Source organism: Macrobrachium nipponense, chromosome 41 (genome assembly GCF_015104395.2).
Source record: "Macrobrachium nipponense isolate FS-2020 chromosome 41, ASM1510439v2, whole genome shotgun sequence".
In the NCBI taxonomy this organism is placed as follows: Eukaryota; Metazoa; Arthropoda; class Malacostraca; order Decapoda; family Palaemonidae; genus Macrobrachium; species Macrobrachium nipponense.
This window is the reverse complement of record NC_061102.1, coordinates 12563735-12588478: the sequence shown is the minus strand read 5'-3', so window position 1 is coordinate 12588478 and position 24744 is coordinate 12563735. Positions and strand designations below refer to the sequence as shown.

At 38.1% G+C, this 24744-nt stretch overlaps 1 protein-coding gene across 1 annotated transcript in view; it reads right to left on the bottom strand.

The window, feature by feature from the left end:
* Positions 1-1144: 1144 nt before the first annotated feature.
* The window catches only part of LOC135212510 (inhibin beta B chain-like), a 146172-nt gene continuing 122572 nt past the window's right edge, over positions 1145-24744 (bottom strand). Inside the window, exons 2-3 of the mRNA XM_064246018.1 lie at positions 8383-8675; positions 1145-6110 (exon numbers count right to left, since the gene is read on the bottom strand). Of these exons, the coding sequence (XP_064102088.1) occupies positions 5481-6110; positions 8383-8675 (923 nt within the window). The 3' untranslated portion in view covers positions 1145-5480. The remainder of the gene's footprint in view (positions 6111-8382; positions 8676-24744) is intronic.

Below are 24744 nucleotides of genomic sequence, written 5' to 3'. Positions count from 1 at the left end.
TACAAATGTATCGTAGCGTACCGTCAAGAGTGAATACTATATAATGTTCTTTTCAAAAATTGCTTCGAGAAAAAATGATATCTGTCAAAAAGTTGTTAAAATTAAAAGTTGTAGGCAGGCAACAGACGAAGTAGCGCTTACTATAAGTTTATGTTGACATGAGGGAATTGTGTGTTAATCCTTTATCATCATTAATATTATCATAATCACTATATCATCATCATAATCATTATTATATCTTCATCATATCATTATCATCATTATTTTTACATCATCATCTTCATCGTCATCATCATGTTACTTATCTAGTCTATCTCGTAGAAGGAGTTGCACAGACAATAATAAAAAAAGTGTTCTTCTGAAGCACAGACAAACAAACAAACAAACACACACACACGCACACACAATACTTAACCTTTTTTTTAACAACACTTCGACATAACCATCTTTATTATATTCCTTACAATGAATAAACGAATGAATATGAAAATAGTTATTTTTTCTTCTTATTAAAATAAATTACTTTGAAGAAATGATCCGCGTATGGTATAAGAAGGCTGAAATTAAGTATCACATTGTTTGAAATGATGTGAATGTAATCGATGCAATTAGTATATCGTATAGGAAGTATAGAGGGGGAGAAGATAGACGATTGATAATTGAGGAATAGAGGGGGAGAAGATAGACGATTGATAATTGAGGAATAGAGGGGGAGAAGATAGACGATTGATAATTAAGGAGAAAGAGGAAGAAAGGAGAAAAGGGGAGGAAAATTGGAAGAAAAGACGAAACATGTTGAATGTAGCGAATAATAGTCTCGATACAAATGTACCGTTGCAGTTTAGAAAGTAGAGAGGGAGAGAGAGACAGATGGCTGATAATCGAAGAGAAGGAAAAAGGCAGAATAGGTAGAGAATAAGATGACAAGGAACAACAATTATTTAGCTTAAGGATACGAAGGCGCGCTCCTAAACCAGACATATGCATTTGCTCAAAGGTAAACACACACACACACACACAACTCAACAAAGAGCCACTAAGTCTAATAGATTATTAAGTAAACATTACTGTTAAAAGTTAAAACGTGGAGAAATATTAATCCATTACTCTCTTAAACATCTTTTTTTATAGTCCTCTCTCTCTCTCTCTCTCTCTCTCTCTCTCTCTCTCTCTCTCTCTCTCTCTCTCTCTCTCTCTCTCTCTATCCAGTTTTTGAATGTGACAGGAGGAGTCTCTTTCTTTGGAACAGACCTTCTTCGCCTGTGTGTTCTGCACACGCAAAAGAGAACATTATGATAACAATAGCAGAGAACACTGTCCTAAATAGAGTTGATAACGTGTGAACATTATATATATATATATATATATATATATATATATATATATATATATATATATATATATATATATGCGTATATACACTGACACACAGTATGCTTATACTGTAGGTGTTAATATACAGTTTAAAAATCAGTAAATATATGTATATTCATACATTTTTATATATTTCATATAAATGCGTGTATGGGTATATATATATATATATATATATATATATATATATATATATATATATATATATATATATATATATATATATATATATACATATGCTTTAGGGCACATTTGATAACAGGATACACTTGTCAATAACAGTTTCACTCAATTGCTTCCTAATTACAACAATTGTCCGTAGATGTCCTTCGGCTGCTACCATTTCATCTGTAGGATTGCCCCACACGGGAGGATTCAGGCTGCCAGATTGCCGTAACTTGACGGGATTTAGAAGTGTAAAAGCGGTGAATATAAGTATTAGTAGTTGTGGTGGAACTGGCGCGAGTCTGTAGACCGACTTGACTAGCCAGCTCCCACAAAACTGAAGACGGAATCTTGAATCGTGATATCTCGTTCACCCGACAACTTTACGATGCTGTTATGTTATAATTTACACTTTATTTTCTTCTTTAATTTTTTTCTTTTTGACCATTTTTATCGCCAAGCTTCACACAAAGCAATCTGCGGGGATGGAAAGGTAACAGTTTCATTGTTATTTTATTTTTCTTCTTCTTCAGAAAACGACATATTCGTGAAAGCATTTTGTATATCTGTTTCCGGTCGTATTTTATCCACTACGGAAGAATCATGTATCCAACAACTTCTTTATTTATGATAATGGAATGTTAAATGATTTTGGCCAGGGGCGAGATGGGGTGGACTGTCTGGTGGGGAAGTGGGGTGTTTGTGTGGTTGGAGAGTCAGCTGTTCACACTAACTATTGGTACTACACCTTTTAGCACCACGGGGTGTATGTATACTCACTGTCTTGTGCAAGTAGCGACACCTAGATTGAGTACATACAAGAATCTGCGCACAAATACACACACACAAACGCGCACACACGCACGCAAGCACTTGATCTCACGCAGCTTATACCTAGGCGTATCTTCATTGCTTCTTAGTGACGTCATCATCATCTGTGTTGTAATTATTATTAATTATTGTTAGTAATATTGTTATTCTATTAGTTACTATCACCTTAGGCTGGAGACTTGAAGTAGTAAAGGGGGGGGCGGTGGGGGGCGGGGGGAAGGGTGAAGGTGAGGGTTAGAAATTGTAACCTTGGGGAATGGCGAGTTGTAGAAGCCTGGCACTTTTCGGTGTTTTTTTTTTAGTACTATCAGGGCACTTAGCAACGGTATTTTTCCATTTCCTGTCTCGTTTTCCTCCTTTTCTCCTTCCTCTTCTTCTTCTTCTTCTTTTGCTATTCCGCCTCTTCCTATCCTTTTCCTCTCCTCCTCTTGTTGCAAATTCTGAGAGAGAGAGAGAGAGAGAGAGAGAGAGAGAGAGAGAGAGAGAGAAGAACCGCTTTTGTTTTGATCCTTCGAATGGTCGCGTCAGAGGGGACCTTCCCCTTAGACCTATGCACCAGGATGGGGGGCGCTTGATGAACGACGTCGCTGTTGATATCGTGCCCTTTTCATCCTAATCCAGTTTTCTAAGGTCATCCTTAACACTAGAATAACGTAGGAATGAAGTTTCACTGATCTTATGGAGACGAGCTCTGCCGTGGCCTCGTGGACTGCCCAGTTAACTCAAGCATCTGTTTGGTGGAATGATCAGCGGTTCTGCTCTTTTATCTAGGGATCACTTGACAGAGGAAAGCACCACCTCTTAGCAAAGAGAGAACTAGTCGATTATTAAAAAAAAAAAGATAAAAAAAACAAGGATGAGAAGACACTTACAAACTAATAAGGGCTTGCATGCCTATGTCTATGGCACACTGCTGTAGCCTAGAGATGCTCAGAAACGAGTTTATTTCTTTCCACGACTCAACAGCCTTTTTAGTAAAGATGATGATTTTCACGCGTTAGAAGGCGATGACGACGATGATGATGACGATGGCGATGAAAATACCGTTCGGTTTTCATTGTATAATGTTCACAGCTTTCATTCATTTTTTTCCATTTAAAATTTTTTTTTTTTTTGTGTTTGTTTCGTTTACCGTCTAGAACACCTCATCATGATCAGTCTCACAGCCAGCATATCTATATATAATTACATAATCTCTTTGTTATTATTATTATTATTATTATTGTTATTATTATTATTATTATTGTTATTATTGTTATTATTATTATTATTATTATTATTATTATTATTATTAATATTGTTGTTGTTATTATTATTATTTTTTATTATTATATCGCATATCGAATGGCTGGGTTCACTTGGTTAAATATTTCACATTAGCTAACCGGGGGGAATCACAATAACATTATCTAAAAACACCATATTTTTTTTCTTTTTTTATAAATCTGAAGAACGTAATAACACTCGCGAGAAATTGCCGTCCTCTTGAGTACATGTGTGGGGTGCCCCGTGGAAACAGCGTGTGTTTGTATATATATATATTTATATATATATATATATATATATATATATATATATATATATATATATATATATATATATATATATATATATATATATATATATATTTATATATATATTCTCTTTTTTAATCATCCGGCCTTCCCAAAGGGCACGAGGGTGAAAGCTGGGAGGATGTATATTCCAGTGGACGAATGGGAAAGGGGTGACATCGGTAATGACAAGGTTAGAAGTAAGGAGTTGGAGGAGGAGGAGGAGTAGGAGGAGGGGTGGTGTCTCGTAGGGTGGGTGTCTGGGACCTAGGAAGCTTTGGGGTGGTACTACAAGGTGGGTTTCCGGGAACCCTTAGCAGAGAGATATTATACGGCGCAGGCGCAACTGGATGTGGGGAAAGGGAGGAAGGGCCTCTCAGGGTGGGTGTCTGGGATCCTTGAGGTTTGTGGATGGTACTACAAGGTGAGTTTCCGGGACCCTTAGCAGAGAGATGGTACGGCGCAGGCACACGTGGACGTGGGGAAAGAGTCAATGCTGCTGCTGCTGCTGTTTGTTACTAATCTTTGTCTGTGTGCATGTGTGTGTGTGGTGTTACAGGAGAGAGCGAGAGAGAGAAAGAGATGCTGGAAACGAAGCTCTTTGACCTTAAATGCAGAGGGGTCGATGCGGCATGACCCAGACATGGAGAGTTGAACCAGGCAGACACTGCGTGAGTATTATAACATCATGGGCGGACATGGGGCGTGTGAACACAGGCTGGTGGGCGGAGACAGTCACTTGGGCGCAGGCTGAGCAGCAGGCTATATAGCGAGGGGCATCATCATATATCCAATGGAAGGGCATGTAGAGGGGGGGAGGTGTAGCGGTGGGCATGGGGCAGTGAATTCACACTTACAGTGGGGGCCAGCAGCCGTCAGGTTCATCATTTTAAGGCAGGGTAGACAGACCATCGCCTCAGACACTCGCTGACAAAAAGATTTCAATCCTTTTTTTTGTGGGGTTATATTTTTTGCTATATTATTTGCTGTGGGGATTGTGGGGAAGTGTGGGGTGGGGGTGGGGAAGAGCTGGGGCTGGGGAAAGTGAGAATGATTCCCTCTGACTTCACCATGAAACACTGCACGAGGAATTATTTATTTATTTTTTTTGCGTTTTTATTTCTGTCGATGCCAAAAGAGATGGCACACTGTTTGCTAGCGGACTACTTACTTACTGCTGCCACCACGTCGGGTGCACACATTATACAGTCTGTACAACGAGAACAACAATAACAACACAACGACAACTTGGCTTAAAGATATGATCACAGATCAGACTATATCCAGAGTTCGTTCCTGGCGGGAACACTTTTTGGCGCCCGAGCGAGGCGAGAGACTCCGGCGGGCGCACCAATCACAGTCAACCATCACACATGCGGCTTTAGTAAAACATATTTATTCTTTCTTTTTATATCTTTTTTTTTGTTTTTTACTTATTTATTTATGTATTTCTTTTTTGGTTGGGGAGGGAATAGTTATGAAATCCTTCTTTATGTTTGTTTTTTGTTCTTTTTTTGTTTGTTTAAGTTTCCTCCGATGCTACGATGAGGCCGCTGGTTACGAACACCCGCATTCCTCCACCACCATGCGAGGCACATCGCGCTTAATGATGTTCGAGTACTCGTCTTGATATATGAGGGACATGGGCGAGAGCTTAGTGGGTGCACAGCACGGTGTGAGGGCCCCGGCCGGCAGATGCCGACGAAACTCTTCCATGACATTGGAATGGAAATAGGGGAAACTGTCTGGTGTCCTGTAAACACTGGAACACGAGCCTTTGCAGTAGTTGGCGTTATACCCACTGGGCGCTATGATCCAGTCGTCCCAGCCAAGGTCTCTGAACGAGATAAAGAGATTCTCCTTGCAGCACAACTGGGTGTTTTTATCACATTGGAGGGCGCGTCGCGAGAGACGCCTAGAGGGCGTGGGCGCTGTGTGCACCACGAGGAAGGGGAGGTGGGACGCCTCCATGCGACGGGAGCCCGGCTTGTGAGCGCCCTTGTGCTTGCGAGCCGTGAACAGCTCGGCTTTCAGCTCCCCGCCGCAGCTGCTGCAGTCCACCAGCAGCCGGAGACGCTCCCCGGGCCTCGTGAACCACTTCTGCACGGCTTGGGTCACGTCCAGGCGGCGCCACCCCACCCAGGTGGCGGTCACTTCGTGGGAAGCTATCATCTTGGCACCCGTGTTCTGGAAAGGAAGGGACGTCTTAGACACTGAAGCTGCGCCTTAAACCTACTTAAAGGTACTTAATCTACTGAAAGCTGCTAAAGAGGTCTCTTAAATACTAAACATATAGTATCATCATGCGAAAAACAAGGCTATAGTAGATTCACATCACCTGTGCATCTGATGTCTTGGCCAGTCCCTGACGATGCATAAAATTGCAGGGCTGGAAACTCTCAGTCTCTCTCAAGAGTTTACATAGGCAGGATGTATGTTCCACTTCTCCCGAGGGATACTTTTGAAAGACGTATCCCTCAGGAGAGGTAGAATATACATCCTGCCCATGTGAACTCTCTCGAGAGACTGAGAGTTTCCATCCCTGTGATTGGCTTATCAACAGTCAATCAGGAGCGTAAGGGACTGGCCGAGACATCAGATGCACGAGTGATGCGAATCTACTATAGCTTACATCTCAGACCCTAGAAATAAGGGAGCATCTTTAACACGATACCACACTTTCAAGAGAGAAGGCAAATTAGAAAGGATCTGGACACGGTAGGCACTGTTCTCGAACAGAAAGTATTCTAAGGAAGTGTGGGAGGAAATAAATATAAGTAACATGTTCACGAATTTTAACTTTTTAAGATAGTCAACCACAGGAGGGTTGGTAGTTAAACCTTGAGGAGGCACAGAAGGTGTATTATTGGCCAAAATGAGATAGAAATTTTAGGAACTTCACAAACGGCGCAGAATGGATCGGATGCTGCACTGTCTTATAAAAAAAGGTTAAGATATAAAATTGTGAAAGGCAGTGGGCCAGCAGAGTCTTGTACGGCCAAAAGCTAATAAATATTTGTAAGGTCGAAAAGACAACCCCAACTTATCCTTGACTTGCTGATGACATAATGACAACCTACAAAAGTCAGTGGGGTGGCACTCAAGTGAGCAATAGATATACGGTTTCCGGAAACCTGAAAATCTGGGACGTTTTTTAAAAATTGATTTGACTGAACTGTAAATCGTGTTATGGAGATACAAAGAAGCAAAAGGGTTCTTAAGGTGGAATAAAAACTGCAACCTTTTTGGATTTCGCTTGGTTAACGATTGGTGAACGAAATACATTTCTTATTAGAAAAAAGGACAAAACTCTCCATTTTCAGTACACATTACTCTTCCCCCTCGGAAGTGGATACGACGCGCGAAAGAAATCGTGCTTCTTTTCAGGAGAGAAAAACCCCTTTGTTAAACTGCCATTATGTGATGTACGAGGCCGTTAATAAACTGAATCACCAATTGCACGAGAGTCTCGTCCCGATTTATATCTTCCTCTGGCAGAAATTCAGCATCTTGAATGGCTCTCAACATCGATATATTTTCCACTGTTTGATTCAGCACTTACTAGTTATTTACCGAGACAATTATTTTTCTTCATCTGAAGGTCTCTCTGTTCATGCAGTATAATAGCCTTTCCCACTCTCCTGTGCTCTTCAGTGTCTCGCTCCCAAAGCTGCAATGACAGCTGCATTCTGATTTGCTTTTCCTCTTGTCTTAAACACTTGTTTAGGATTACAGTGGGTATCCCAGTTATTCAATACACTTTCATTCTTTTCGTTCAGAAAAGCACGACGGAAGTCCTGTGTTATCTGGGACACAGTAGAGCGTCAGTCTACAGATGTAAAGGAGTTTGAAACTAGTCCTGTGCCCTTATGCAATGAGGGAATGGAAAAACTCAAAGCGGACTTTGGCTTATTATGGACTAAGGACTGCTCTCAAAATATGGACTTATGATCAACCTTGGTTTGAGGAAAGCATTTTTAGGACTCTTAATCTGCTAGTCTTCTAAGATTCTGCTGTCTAGTGCTACGAATGAGGTGATTATTAGTTTAACATATTACAGCAGTGTGCGTATGATACTACCTTTGTTGAATGGAATGAGAAGATTTTACAATGAAAGTCAAGCTTACTTTGGAATGTGAGGAAGGGTGAGTGATTGCTTTGGGATGATTGATATTCCTGTATTGGCAGAAGTTCCAGAAAGGACAGGAGTCAATAGTGGACGGACAGACAGACAGATAGAGAAAGAGAATAGTGTAGTCGTGTGGAGATGATACTATTCTTGTGGTGAGTAAAGCGTTTCGGGATGTGAGGAAGTTCGAGTGATTGCTTTGGGATTGTTGATATTCCTGAGTTGACAGGAGTTCCAAGAACGGTAGGAGTGAGCAGTGAACGGAGAAAATAGAGGAAGGACAGACAGACAGACAGACAGACAGGGAAAGAGAAAAATGAGAAGTCTTACCACGGGAATAGAGGACGACCTCGATCTGGACGAGCCCTTCCTGACTCCGTCGTCAGGCGGCACCCGAAACACCCACAGCATAGTTCTCGTCCGCGTTGGTGACGCAGACGACGAAGACGACGAAGAAGAGGAAGAGGAAGAGGACGAAGAGGAAAACGACTGCTCATGGTGTCTGGATGCGCCCGAGGGCCTACTGAAGTACACCCAGAGCTTGGCCTCCGTCACGCGCAGGGATCCGACGTCGGCGTCGCTCTGCGTGAACTCCAGGAGGGTGTGGTTGTTCAGTGGGGGACCTGTTGACGAGGGAGCAATTGTTAGTGAACGTGACGACACATAAATAGACAGATAAATCAATAAATAACTAGATACACATATAATTCTTAAACTTATATATTCCTCATGGTGAGGATTGTCCAGAGTACTCTGCGAATAAGCACATTCAGACATTCACACAGACGGGAACCAGGAACCAGCATCATGGATATTAGTGACGGGGAGCCGAGTGGCGACACGCTATCATAGGGAAGAGGAAGTACGGAAGGAATAAAGAAGGAAGGAAGGAAGATAGAGACGCCGGTCGGAGAGAGAGAGAGAGAGAGGAGAGAGAGAGAGAGAGAGAGAGAGAGAGAGAAGGCCGGGGGCCGAAAAATCTCCCTCTCCGTACTGGTCACTTTTTGGTCAGAGTTATAAAACGCCTCTTTTTAAGAGATGCACCGTCTGAGAAAACTATGGTAGAGGGTCTCTCTCTCTCTCTCTCTCCCTCCCCTCTTCTCTCTCCTTCTCTCTTCGTCTCTCTCTCGCCTCTCTCCTCTCTCTCTCTCTCTCTCTCTCTCTCTCTCTCTCTCTCGGGGTGATGGTAGCAGAAGGAGAAGACAGCGAGAGTGTTAGACGCGTGGAAGTCTTAGGGAGTGAAATAGCTGTAGTTCTTCGAGTAGGTGGGGAGTTTGAAGGAGTTGTCTTGATGTAGTGAGAGATTATGGAGTAGCCGATGGAGTAGCTGTCCCACGGCTGGAGATTTTCTTGTTTAGGGTAGGACGGAAAAGGGAAAAGTCAGCAGACGTCCTCTATTGATGTCTATAGATCACGGCCTACTCGCCATTCGAAGACCTTGATCGCTCACGTCTTTTGTTTCTTGAGGCTTTTTAGGCTCCTAAATTTAGGTGTCATGTCTCCAGGTGTTATGTCTATGATATTTGATCTTATATATGGTCCAGTGAGCTTCTAAAATATATATTTTTTCATTATTTGTTATGGAGAAGCTTTAGCCACAAACAGATAGCATTGGTACCGTGTAGGCTGTTACTTGACATTTCGAAGATAGATGACTGTCTTCAGTGAGAATTCCACCCAGTAGTTTTGTCTGTTTTTATTTACTTTAGTATTTACTTTATAAATTAAGATTTTCATATTAGTGGTATTATATGTAGTTCAGCTGATCAGTCATATTTTTTATAGGTTATATAAATATTGAAGGACTATTGAGCGAAATACCAGGTTTTAAAGCGTGAAACTCTACGGGATCTCCCAGCCCTGTTTCACTTACTTTCACCCTGTATTCAAATTTGTGTGGTTATAATTATAGTATTCTCTTTAGTCATGTTATCCCTAACTACTTTCTCTCTCTCTCTCTCAGGTAATAGCTTCATCTGAAGATATATAAATAAATTGCTAGATTTAAGCATAGACTGAGGAAATGTTTAGATAAAAAATATTAAATTTATTCAGTTCGGTTTTAAAAGATTAAACTAAAAGTGCTACATAATGTTTTTACTAGAGTTTGGATTCTAAGACCTAATTCAGCTCATTGTTAGCCTTTTATTTTAAGTTGCTGAGTGTATCATCATTCAACTTTCCCTCACGAGGAATCCGGAATCCCACAATTCCTCATGGGCTCCACTTTCGATGTCTCTCAGTGCCTCTTCGTTAAGTTTGGTTTTCCTCTACCCGAGATTTCATATTTTGCCTTTAGTTGATTGCCTCCTCCTCCTCCTCCTCCTCCTCCTCCTCCTCCTCGTCAGTTCCTGTCCTCGGAACCTCATAAACCTTTTGTGTTACTGCTGGCCGAGATAGCGTTAACATGGATCACCGTCAAGTTTCAGGGAAGCAGTTAAGGATGCTGCTGTGGGTCTCTCTCGCTCTCTCTCTCTCTCTCTCTCTCTCTCTCTCTCTCTCTCTCTCTCTCCTGGACTTAGTAGATTAGGACATCAGGGATGTTTTGGGGAGGGACTTGGGGAAGGAGTAAAGTCATGCACTTTCACCTAACCTTTTCCTTACTATGCTTTTCCTCCTCTTCCTCCTCCTCTTCTTCTTCTTCTTCTTCCTGGGATGGAAGCGATTTAGATATCCATTTTTGATTGGCCTCTTCCAGGTTGGGATTCTTTGACTGATCGAGTGAAAGAGGTTCGATAAGAGTCCCTTCCCCTTCTCCCCCTCTCTCTCCCCATCTCCTTCCCCCCCACACCTCCCCCTCTCCCCTTTTCTCCACGGGTCAGACAGAGACTTGTTTGTGTGGTGTGTGTGTGTGTGTGTGTGTGTGTGTTTAGGTAACGTCGACTGTTTCTGTTGATCTACTTTTGTACCGGGGTTGGTCCATATATTTTTTTTTTTATGAGGGGATCTCGGTGGATGTTGAGTTACCTCTTACGCCTAAGAATTTGGAATAGCTAGTATATGGGAGTACACGCACGCACGCACACACACACACACACACACGTCATGACGCTGACCTACAAGTGATTCCAGGGCAGTAACACAATGGAACAAATATGAATTTTGCAATACCATCTAGTATGTCTGCTGCGTTATCCCACGTCCTAAACTTGAATTTTATAGATATTTTGTAAAAAAAATTAATTAACCTCTATGCATTGAATGTACTTTTTTTTTAATCTTTTTAAGCCAGACGACAGTTTCCGGAGACTGGCTTCCGGAAGTACGAAATGGTTTTATTTCTAATTGACCTTTTTAGTTTATTCATATCTGTGTGGCACCAGGTTATTGGGCCACCAGAGTCAGTATTTTTCAGCAATGTTTTGAAGTGGGAAAAGTATTTGGGAACGAAGAGAGAGAGAGAGAGAGAGAGAGAGAGAGAGAGAGAGAGAGAGAGAGAGAGATAAATAAGTTGTCTATTACTGCAGATTTATGAAAAGGGCTTTGTGAATTTGGAGAGAGAGAGAGAGAGAGAGAGAGAGAGAGAGAGAGAGAGAGAGAGAGAGAGAGAGAGAGAGAGAGAGAAATATAAATAAGGTATCAATTATTGTAGATTTATGAAAAGGGCTTTGTGAATTTGGAGGTAGAGAGAGAGAGAGAGAGAGAGAGAGAGAGAGAGAGAGAGAGAGAGAGAGAGAATGTAAAAAAGTTGTGATTTACCGTAGATTTATAAAAAAAGGCATTGTGAATTTAGAGAGAGAGAGAGAGAGAGAGAGAGAGAGAGAGATTTGGCTTCCGTTTGCCACGTGGTGCCAAGTTGTAAAGGTCAGTGAGAAAATATTAAACATTTGATTGTGTTTTATGACTTCACTTATTATTCATCTCTGTCCATCGGGATTATTATTCATTTTCCTTTTCCAAGAAGGACCGGTTTAGTTCCCATGGCGACGTTCATAAGGACGTAGGGCAAAAAAGGATTTTGATAGTTACTGATGTAAGGTTAGAAGGGGATGTAAGTATTATATGTATATATGTAATGTACAGGCTGTCCATAAAGTCCCAGTACCATTCTGAGCAACAAATACTTGATATGGTACTGGGACTTTATAGACACCCTGTATTTATATATATATATATATATATATATATATATATATATATATATATATATATATATATATATATATATATATATATATATATATATATATATATATATATAGAGGCTATGTCTACTGTTATATATATATATTATATATATATATATATATATATATATATATATATATATATAAACCTTAAACCTTCCAGTTTCTCACCAACACTTCAAGGATGGGGTTGCGAGACCCACTCCTTAACCATGATCCCACCTGGTGCTAGTGTCCCTTTTTCATCTGAGTGGACTAGTTGAGATCAGATCGGGGCCAATCCCCCCTACGACATTGGCAAACTTTGGGAGCATGGAAATTTCTCAGAGCATCAGCGGTCTAATCAAAGTCTATATGCCACATCCTTATTGTAGGATATTAATCCCAAGGATATTTTAATCGAGGATTTGATAAGATGCGTCACTTCGCCCTAGGATTGGGAGAAGAAGAAGGGTCATAGACTGAATTCAATACTGTTCGATCAGGAGAAGGACGAAGTGTCCTTGAAAAATGACTAAGAAGAAGAAGATAAGTCCGTGTTCGTTTTCGTATTCAACAGACTATTTTTTTAAGTCTTAGACCCATAAGAAGAAGAAGAAGAAGAAGATGAAGAAGAAGAAAGGAATGAGGAGTAGGAGAAGATGAAGAAGAAGAATGAGTAGAAGGAGGAAGAGGAGATGTAGAAAGAGAAGAAGAAGAAGAAGAAGAAGAAGTACCTTGTGCTGGAGGGGAGGTAAGGAGGAGATCCCACAGACTCCTTGTTTTTAGTCCTAGGCTCAGGCTCAGACTGAAGAGCCAGAAGAATAAGGAGAAGAAGAAGGAGTAGAAGAAGTAGAAGAAATAGTGGAGGAGGAGGAGGAGGAGGAGGAGGAGGCGACACATCGCTGGGTCTCTAAAGCCGAGGGAGAGTTCCAGATCAATTCACCTGCAAAGTAAGCAAGCGGGTGGGAGCTTGCAAATATTGCATCAGTTAAAGCCAGAGACAGTAGTTGGCGGCGAGGTTGGAGTAGGTCATCCCTGCTGCTGCTCCTGGCTCCAGGCTCCTCCTGTTCCTGTCGTTCCTGCTGCTCTGGAGCTTCGTTCGTCCTCCTTGTGGGTGTCGGGTATCTCTCTCGGTTACGGAGACGCTTAGGTGAAAGCTTTAAGCTCCGTGGAATGAACCTGACTTCTTGGAGGCAACGTGTTTATTTATATATGCGTTGTGCGTGGGTGTATATCCGGCATTTGATGTTTACTTGTGTGATTGTGTGTGGTATTTCACAGACACACGCACTGCTATATAAGTACACACACATATATGCATATACATATAAAATTGTTATATTATATATTATATATATATATATGTATATATATATATATCTATGATATATATATATATATATTATAATATATATTATATATATAGTAATATATATATATAGTATATTATATACTATATATATATATATATATATATATACTATATCTATATATATATATAATGTATATATAATATACTCCTATATATATATATATATATATATAATATATGATATATATTATGTTAAAAACTTTAATTGATCTGTAGTCCCAGACGTCCTATGGAGGCGATATCACTAAAGATTTTGCAAACGGGATATTTTATTAACAGTGAAAGAAGGCCTCCTGCCCCATACTTGCATTCCGAGTGGGGTTTAAATTACGAGAAGGCGGTATCACGCAAGATTTTATAAATAGGGCATTTTATAAACAGTTAAACCGCGTAGGGGGGTAGCGCCGTCCGTGTACCTTATTCGGTGTAATGTAGGCATTACTTAAGGTTCTTTCCAGCGTCCCCTCGGCCCCTAGCTGCAACTACTTTCATTCCTTTTAATGTACCTCCGTTCATATTCTCTTTCTTCCATCTTGCTGTCCACCCTCTGCTAACAATTGTTTCATAGTGCAACTGCTTTGAGGTTTTCCTCTTGTTACACCTTTCGAACCTTTTACTGTCCATTTCCGTTTTAGCGCTGAATGGCCTTAGTTGCCCCAGTGCTTGGCATAATGCCAAAAATCCATATAAATAGAAAAAAATAAACAGTTAAAGAAGACCGTAGATGCCCCGTCCTTGCATCTCCTGAGACTTGAATGTCACACGGAATTATTAGAAGGATTGAGCACGAATAATTTATTTTCACGCTTGGAATGGGAGTGACTTAATGATTACAAATGATCTATGCCCAAGTAAAACGGGACTTAATATTGTCCTCGCCTTCTTACGAACCCCTAACCTTTGGAAAACCTAATTGACATCATTCACGCCTCTTTATTCTTCAGAAAATTTTCTCTTTGCAAAATTGAATGAAGAAGAATTTGGAGGAAGGCCGAAGGCAAATAGTCAGGATTCAAAAGACTTGACTCGCTTATTTAAGTGAAATTTTAAATTGATTTGAGGATAAGTTTAGGTAACATGCTGTAGTGTTGATTTGCAATACTGAGAGACCATTAAAGTGATTCTATTTCATTTTCCATTTTTAGCATTTAATTGCTTTCTATGTTAATTTGCTACCCGTTAGGCTACTGACGGTCGCCGTTAGGTATTGTGTTGTTAAGATTTTAAAAGTGAAAAAGATTTTGAGAAACCGTAGCCAACCACTGAAGACACCAGGGCCCCTATGGTAAGATTGTATATATGCCTGGTATGCGTACGTGAATCAATAACTTTAACGAAACTTCTTCCCCTTAGCATTGAGAGAGAGAGAGAGAGAGAGAGAGAGAGAGAGAGAGAGAGCGTTTTGTGATCGGCCTCTGGAACAGACGGACAGACGTAGCTACTTGTGGTGAGGAAACTGATGAAATAGCAAGTGTGCTCAAGTTAAGATGAAAAAAAAAAAATGTTTGGCATCCAGCGCTGTCTCTACTACTCTCTCTCTCTCTCTCTCTTCTCTCTCTCTCTCTCTCTCTCTCTCTCTCTCCCTCCCTGAAGCCAGCGGAGTTGCCGGCCCTAGTCCAGACATGTTGGCGCCGAAGAAGCGCCCCTTTCTCTCTCTCTCTCTCTCTCTCTCTCTCTCTCTCTCTCTATTGATCTGTATGAACGTTGTCTTAATGTTATTAAATTTGATGCTTGTAGATGGTGTTAGCAGAAATGAATATCTGGCGTCACAAACATCATGGCCAGCTTAATTCCCATACTGGCTTCAGATGGGGGCGGCGGCGGCGGCGGCGGCGGCGGTGGTAGTTGGATTCTGCTTGTGTTTGTGCGTTCGTGTGTCTGTTTTTTTCCCAAGGTCTTCTTCCAGCGTGAGTCATACACGAACCTCGCTGGAAGAGCTGGATTTCCAGTTTTCCAGTATCCGTGTTCTTGATTTTCCCTCCTTTTTAATATTTAGGGTTACTTGGGGAAGGATTCGTGTATGGGCGAAAATGATCCCTTCATATGACGTTATTATTATTATTATTATTATTATTATTATTATTATTATTATTATTATTATTATTATTATTATTATTATTATTATTTCAGTACATGTTTATTGGTGCCATTTTTTTTTCATGCTGTGTTTAATTAAGAGTTGTATATTATTATCAACTGGTGTAAATATATATATATATATAGTATATATATATATATATATAGTACATATGCTATAAATTTATATGTATATAGTAGTATATATGCATACATACATACACACACACACACACACACACCACATATATATATATATATACACACATTTACTATACATGTATATGTGTATATATATATATATATATATATATATATATATATATATATATATATATATATAATATATATATATATATATATACACCCACACCCACTAACATTAACGGCGAATTTCGTCATAATGCTAGTGATATACGTGATTCAGAAATGTGCTAAATAATCATTACAATGATAATGTATTATTAAAAGTAGTCATTGGGCCTGTGGTGGGCTTGTCCCATATGAATACGGTTCATCCTCTGAATTATAATAATAATAATAATAATAATAATAATAATAATAATAATAATAATAATAAAAAATAGTATTGCGTAATCACGCGTAAACCCATTGACGTCCTCGAGCCGGGGTTGGGGAGTGGGGTGGTGAGGGGTTGGGGTGGTGGTAGGGTTGAGGGAAGTTAATTACGCAGAATAATTATCATGCGTCGAAGGTTTTTTTTTCTCTCAAATTCCTGAAGAAAAAAATTCTTTAAGAAAACGTCGTCATCGGTTATAACGACTCAGTGACGAGAGTTTTTTCTTTTTTATCAGCAAATTCCTGATAAATATTGAACGAAGAAAACTAAAACCGCAAAAGCTGCAGAAAAAAAAGCTGCAAGAACACAACCTCTTCTGTTGTAATGGCTCTCAGTAACTCGAGAGTTTCTTCAGCAAATTCTTGATAAAAAAAACCGACGAAAGAAAATATGCTTTACAACCGCAAGTTGTAAAAAAAAAACATTAAGAAAGCAACCTCGTCGATTATAATGAAAACAATTCACAACCGCAAGTTGTAGGAAAAAAAGACAAACAACCTCGTCGAGTGTCTTGACTCAGTAACTCAAAAGTTTTTTTCAGCAAATTCCTGATAAAATAAAAACTACTTCACAACCGCAAGTTGTAAAAATAAACTTCAAACAACCTTGTCGGTTGTTAGGATCCAGTGACTCAAAAGTGTTTTTTTTTCAGCAAATTCCTGATAAAAATAGAAAAATTTACAACCGCAAGTTGTAGAAAAAAAAAGTCAAACAACCTAACCTCGTCGATTGCTATGACTCAGTGACTCAAAAGTGTTTTTTTTTTTCAGCAAAATCCTGATAAACGTAAACTACTTTGCAACCGCAAGTTGTAGGAAATAAAAAAAACCAAACAGCCTCGTCGATGGTTATGACTGATAAAAAAAAAAAACACTTCACAACCGAAAGATGTAGGACCCAGTGACTCAAAAGTTTTGTTCAGCAAATTCCTGGTAAAAAAAAAAACTACTTTACAATCCAAGTTGTAGAAAAAACTCCAAGAAAACGACCTCATCGATCATCACAGTATCTCTCAATCGCCTTAATAACCAGTATTTCCGGACGCTGTTGAAATCATTATTATCAAATGCAAGAGAAGACTTACAAAAGTGCATTTCTGCCGGGTTGACAAATGAAGCCTTAGGAGCGTCACAGACTTAGCATTTTTTTTCCTCTCATGAATGCCATCCGACTGGCCTGTCTGTCTCCCTGTCTGTGTGTATGTCTGTGTGTCTGTCTGCTTTCCAGTCATTTCTTTTGTGGGGGGACGGTGTTTTCCGTCTAGAATGATTCTGAGCTCTTTTGAACTGTTGTCTGTGCATTTTTATTATTATTATTATTATTATTATTATTATTATTATTATTATTATTATTATTATTATTATTATTATTATTATTATTATTATTATTATTATTATTTTTAAATGGGGAAGTAAATCCACAGTGGTATGCCTGTTTGATGTTGTTATGTAAAATATGCTTTAAAAAAAAATCAAATAGCCATACTACTGTAGATTTACCTTCCCATTTTATTGACCCATGTGATTATGAGTTTTCTTTGGATTATTATTATTATTATTATTATTATTATTATTATTATTATTATTATTATTATTATTATTATTATTATTATTATTATTATATTATTCAGAAGATGAACCCTATTCATATGGAAGAGGTCCACAGTTGCCATTGACTTCCTGTAATACTTTATTATTATTATTATTATTATTATTATTATTATTATTATTATTATTTTATTATTATTATTATTATTATTATTATTATTCAGAAGATGAACCCCATTCATATGGAACAAGCCCACCACAGGGGCCGCTGGCTTGAAATTCAAGCTTCCAAAGACTATTATGGTGTTCTTTTGAACGGTTTAAGCGAAGGTAATGGGATTAGCTAATAGGGCAGAAAAATGAACAAATTAACAGATAAATAGATAAAAAATCTAAGTAGATTATTGACCAGCCGAACAGGAATGACTAAGAACCTTTTCCTCAAAAAGAATGAGAAGCCTCTCAAGTTGTATTCTAAGAGAGATCTTTCCCACTTATAACTGATCCCTGATCCCTTTCTCCTGCCGAGAGCGACCAGGTTTGCTGAACAGCAGCACCGATACGGCCCCCTCGTTGTCGAATTTCTCAGGTCCTTTATAATCATCACACCGTCGGACTGTGGAACAACCTCCCAGAGGAGGAGGTCGTGCAATTGTGACTTTAAAGGTTCAAGCCAAGATGCCATGCAATGGTGCCCTGATGCTATTCTTCTTCCATTTTAATACATATTTATCTATTTATTGATATATAAACAAGATCTCTTATTTTTGTGTTTCCCTTCACCTCCGCTCCTTCCTCATGAAGACCGAGGCTTGTTCCATATGAATGGGGTTCATCTTCTGAATAATAATAATAATAATAATAATAATAATAATAATAATAATAATAATAATAATAATAATAATAATAATAATAGCACATCAAACCCCTCATTCCTCGTAAGGAGTGAAAAGACCGGTTTGTTTATTGGGGTAAGGGAAAGTTGTGAGTTGTGGTTGGGGGGGGGAGGGGGGGGGAATTGGAATTGGGGGACGTTTTTGTTTGAGGAATTAGGATTTTGGGGATTTTGAGGAGGAGGAGGTAGTAGGGAGGAGGAGGAGGAGGAAGGCTGTTGCTGCTGTTATCTAAGAGGAGAGAGAGAGATAGAGAGAGAGAGGAGAGAGAGAGAGAGAAGAGAGTATCAAATAACAGATCAATGTTGACGGAAGCCCTACAACATCACGGACACTGTCTGTATGTCTGTCCGTCCGTCTGTCTGTCTGTCTGTCTGTCTCCCTGCTTCGGCGGGCGGGACGAGTCTGCTGTCGTGAAATATCGCCCTGTCCGGCGGAAAAACAGAGGGATTTCGTGAGCTAAGGCGATTTCGTTGCCCTTTGTAGATTCTTTTTTATATAATATATATATATATATATATATATATATATATATATATATATATATGTATGTATACATACACACACACACATATATATATATATATTCAGATTTTTCTTTATTATTTAAAATGATAACTTTTAAATAATAATTTAAAAGTTATCATTTTAAATTATTATTTCAAATATCTTTTTTCTTAGGGGTGTTTTCAGGTTCATCTTTGTTCCATTATTATTATTATTATTATTATTATTATTATTATTATTATTATTATTATTCATAAATTATTTACGTAGTGCTGGAGGTTAATGATACTCTCAAATTATTATTATTATTATTATTATTATTATTATTATTATTATTATTATTATTATTATTATTATTATTATTATTCGACCTGCGACTACTTCCGTAGTACGTCAAGTTGTTGCTTTTACACTAATGACATATATTTTGTGTACTTTATATAGTATATATATATATTATGATATATATATCCTGGTATATGTATTTATATATCTTATTATAATATTATATCTATATATATATATATATATATATAGATATAGATATACATACTATATATACATACATATACATTATATATATATATATAGATATATATATATATATATATATTTATATTTATATTTATTTCTACTGACTAAAGAATTTCACATAGACGGTCATATCATATGCTGACAAATCCGCTTTGTTAAGAGAAGCAGCAGGTCGAATGCTCCTGGAGACCCGGAGGAAGCTAGCGAATTCCACATCCTGAAAGTGTGAGTCTAGTCGTCAGATGATGATTTTTTTTTTTTGCTGATTTGAAGTTAACAAGATTCAGTCATGGTGATTTTTTTTTTTTTGGTTAGAAGAAAGGTGTTGGTTAAATGATGTGACATGGAATTCAGAGCAGGGTTTATATTTGATAATTTGTTAACGTAATTGATTTATGCTTCTGAAGCATGTGTATAGGTCTGCCTCTGCTTGCAAGCTTGCAAGCAGCTGTCAATTGGCCTTATGTTACAACTTAAGAGTGATGTGCTTAATAAAAATGATCAATGATTCGTTGTAGTATGTAAATATTTCATTCTGGATTGAGGAATGAATAATTACATTTTCTTTTATCAAAAGCAAATCCTCTGAGGTTTGCAATTTATCTCTCTCTCTCTCTCTCTCTCTCTCTCTGCTCTTCTTCTCTCTCTCTCTCTCTCTCATCCTCTCTCTCTCGTCTCTCTCTCTCTCTCTCTCTCTCTCTCTCTCTCTCTCTCTCTCTCTCTCTCTCTCATTCAGTTGTAGTTTTTTTTCTTTTCCCTCGACCGGCTGGCTAGTGTTCCCCTTGTTCGTCTGGTCTGCTGGCTCTCCCTTCCTTTCCCCCTTCCCCTCTGTTTCCCCCTCACTTCCTCCTCCTCCTCCCACTCCTCCTCCTCCTCCTCCTCCTCCTCCTCCTCCTCATCCTCCTCATCCTCCTCCTCCTAACCTTGAAGAAGACGCCTATGACTCACAAAGCGCTTGGTGAAATACGTTCTGCTTTCATTTTATTTCTCTCTCTCTCTCTCTCTCTCTCTCTCTCTCTCTCACACACACACACGATTCCTCTAGACACCTCAATCATTCGCAGTGCCGTTTCACCTCAAACGTTTTTTAAACGAAAGATGTTCTTGCAGATGATACGTGTAATACGCATGCGCTGGATGGAATAAAGATTCCTCATTAATTATAGGATTCTCCTTTAGTCCTGAGCCTCAAAGGATTCTCTGATTGAAGGCATCTAATGTTTGTTTCTTTTTGGAAGTGTTGTGCATCTGCTGTTTGTGACCTCACGACTTCGAGAACGAAGGTATTCGCGTGTTTGCTGACTGACAGTAAGTTGAAACCGCTTTGCTGTGTTGTTTCTCAGTTTTGTATATCGAGACCTGTAATTTGGACTTTTTGTATCGGAGATTCCTTCCTCTGTAGTGAATTTTTTCAACTCCATATGTTTTCTTTATAAGTAAATGTTATTTCAGTCTCAGGTAATGGAACGAGAGAGAGAGAGAGAGAGAGAGAGAGAGACCTTACAGACCTTACCTTACAGTCCTTACAGTTCGTTCGGGTTGCCCCAGGTCCCTCAGTGTGAGGCACCTCTAATGTCTACCAGAGAGTTGCTAGTACATCTTCCGGTATATTTTGCATCTTCCAATCTTGGATGGTCTGGGATGCAGTTTAGATATTTGTCGAGCTTATTCTTAAACACATCTACGCTCACTCCTGATATATTCCTCAGATGAGCTGGCAACGCATTGAATAGACGCTGCATTATCGATGTTGGTGCGTAGTGGATTAATGTCCTGTGTGCTTTCCTTATTTTTCCTGGTATTGTTTTGGGCACTATTAATCTACCTCTGCTTGCTCTTTCTGATATTTTTAGTTCCATGATATTTTCTGTTATTCCTTCTATCTGTTTCCATGCCTGAATTATCATATAGCCGTTCTCTTCTCCTTTCTAGACTATATAATTCTAATGAGTTGTAGTCTTTCCCAGTAGTCAAGGTCCTTAACTTCTTCTATTCTAGCTGTAAAGGACCTTTGTACACTCTCTATTTGTGCAATATCCTTTTGATAGTGTGGGTACCATATCATATTGCAATATTCAAGTGGACTACGAACATATGTTTTATAAAGCATAATCATGTGTTCAGCTTTTCTTGTTTTGAAGTGCCGTAACAACATTCCCATTTTTGCTTTACATTTTGCCAAAAGAATTGCTATTTGATCATTGCATAACATGTTCCTATTCATCATCACACCAAGGTCTTTAACTGCTTCCTTATTTGTGATTGTCTCATTATTAGGTCCCCTATATGCATATAGCTTTCCTTCTCTGTCTCCATAATTTATTGATTCAAATTTATCAGAGTTAAATACCATCCTATTTTCCTCTGCCCAATCATATACTTTGTTAAGGTCTCTTTGTAGAGCGTTCCTATCTTCATCACAAGTAATTTCTCTACTTATTCTTGTGTCATCAGCGAAACTACTCACTACCGAATCCTTAACATTACTGTCTATGTCTTCAATCATAACTAACAAACATATTGCAGCTAACAACCGTACCTTGTGGCACACCGGATATTACCTTGGTTTCATCCGATTTCTCATCGTTTGCAATAACTATCTGTTTTCTGTTGTGTAAAAATTCTTTTAACCATCTTCCTATTTTATCTACGATATTGTGTTTTCTAATTTTCTTTGCTAATATATTATGGTCTACTTTGTCAAAAGCTTTTGCAAAGTCTAGATAAACCACATCTGTTTCATTTCCGCTTTTCATATTTTTGAATATGTTCTCACGGTGGACTAACAGTTGGGTTTGTGTACTTTTTCCGGGTACGAAACCGTGTGTCCTATATTAAACAAATTATTTTTTATTAAATGTTTCATAATATTTTTCTTCATTACCCTTTCATACACTTTCATAATATGTGATGTTAGACTCAACAGGCCTATAATTACTTGCCTCTAGTCTTGATCCACTTTTGAAAGTAGGGGTAATATATGCTAATTTGTGCTCATCATAAATCTTGCCTGTATCTACACTTTGTCTTAATAATATTACAAGTGGCTTTGCGATAGAATGAACTACTTTCTTTAACAAAATAGCAGGGATTCATCAGGCCCTGCAGCAGCTCCATTTTTAATTTCATTAATTGCCTGCACAATATCAGCTTCATTAATTTCTATGTCAGCTAGATATTCACTATTTTCGTCCCTTACTTCTATATCATTATCTTCATTATCTATTCGAGGGGTGAATTCTCTCTTATATCGTTCTGCCAGTATGTTGCAAATTTCCTTTTTTTCCTTCGTTAACTCCCTTCAATTCTCAGAGGGCCTATTTCTATTCTTCTTTTATTCATCTTCTTCGGATATGAGTATAATAGTTTGGGGTTTTGCTTGATATTTAATAGGGTTTTTTCTTCCAATTCCCGTTTTTCATTTTCTTTTGATTGTATAATCTTTTGTTCTGCATTTTCTATCTTACTTTTTAGTTCTATAACTTTCCATGCATTTTTTTTCTTTTGCAAGACCTTTTTTCCACTTTCTGATTTTCTGGAACAAGATCCTTCTGTCTCTTGGTATGCATGAATGATGTTTACTTTTCTTCTTCGGTATATATTTATCCACTATTTTCTCTAATATTTTATATAATATCTCCGTATTTACCCTTATGTCATCGCTTACGAAAATGTTATCCCAATCTTTGTTTAATTCTTCATTTATTTCTGACCCATTTTAATTTTAATTTTTACTGTAGAAGTTGTATTTTTCCATATCCTTCCCACTTTTTCATTTCTTGCTTATCTCTGTTTTCACTTGCTTTGGAATGAACTGTTAATTCTATGACATTATGGTCTGAAATACTCGCATTATAAACTATTATTTCTTTAACATAATTCACCTCGTTCACAAATACTAGGTCTAAAGTATTTTCCTTTCTTGTTGGCAGGTGATTTATTTGTTGAATGTTGTATTCTAGTAGCATATTCTAATAGCTTTTCGAATTGCCTCTTATCTTCTGCACTACTATTACTCTCTTTTTTATATGTATAAGTACATCCACAATCTCCTATTCGTTTCTTTCCATTCTCGAAAGGAAAGTTGAAGTCACCAGATAGGAGAATAGTCGCAGTCTTGTGATTTCTACATATATCATCCAATTTTTCAATTATTAAGTCAAACTCTTTAGTATTAGGAGGTCTATATATTACTATGTTCATTAATTTTTCAGATTCAAATTCTACCGCTTTAGTTAGTCACATTCTGAGTTACTATATTTCTCATATATTTTTCCTTGTTTTTTTGTCTTTCCCATATATTGCGGTTCCCCCTTGATTCCTATTTTTTCTATCTGATCTATAAGTTTGGAACCCTTTTATTTGATCATCATTCCCAGTCTCTTGGGAATACCAGGTTTCACTTATATTCATTATATCTATTTTCTTTTCAATTTGGGTTAGTTCTTCTAAGTACTCTATTTTTCTTTTTGAGTTACTCGTAACTAAACCCTGATTTCATCACTATGATGGTTTGCGTGTTTTCTCCTTCATTTAATATTGGTAGTAATAAGGATTTTCCCATGTCTCTTTCCTGTTCTGGTATGTTGTTCTTTTTTTCATTTCCAGAAATTCTGACATTAAAAAATCCAACTTTTCCATAATATTTGATCTTCCTTCATCATAATTATTCATTTTGTGTCTGAATCTGCAATTTTCTCCGTTTCTGCAATATCCTCTTGCATAATAAATACAGTTATTATCCCTTGAGTAGAATTTTGGAGCTGATGCATTGAAATTTTTTGCTGACATCTCTGCATATCTCATTGGTGGTTTGCTTTTCTCTTTTACCTGATATTCTTGATTTCTCTCTTTATTTGTTTCTTTCTTATTTTGGATTTTATTACTTGGTTGGTTATTTATTTGATTATGATTCATGGCTACAGGGTGCATATATTTGCATTTTTTGTCGAACTTACATCCTTTTCCTTCTTTTAGGTTTTTGCATATTTTGGATGCAGATCTCTGCAATCATCCCCATATCCATCTAGGTATGCACATTTACCATATATTTCATAGTTGTGACATACCTTAG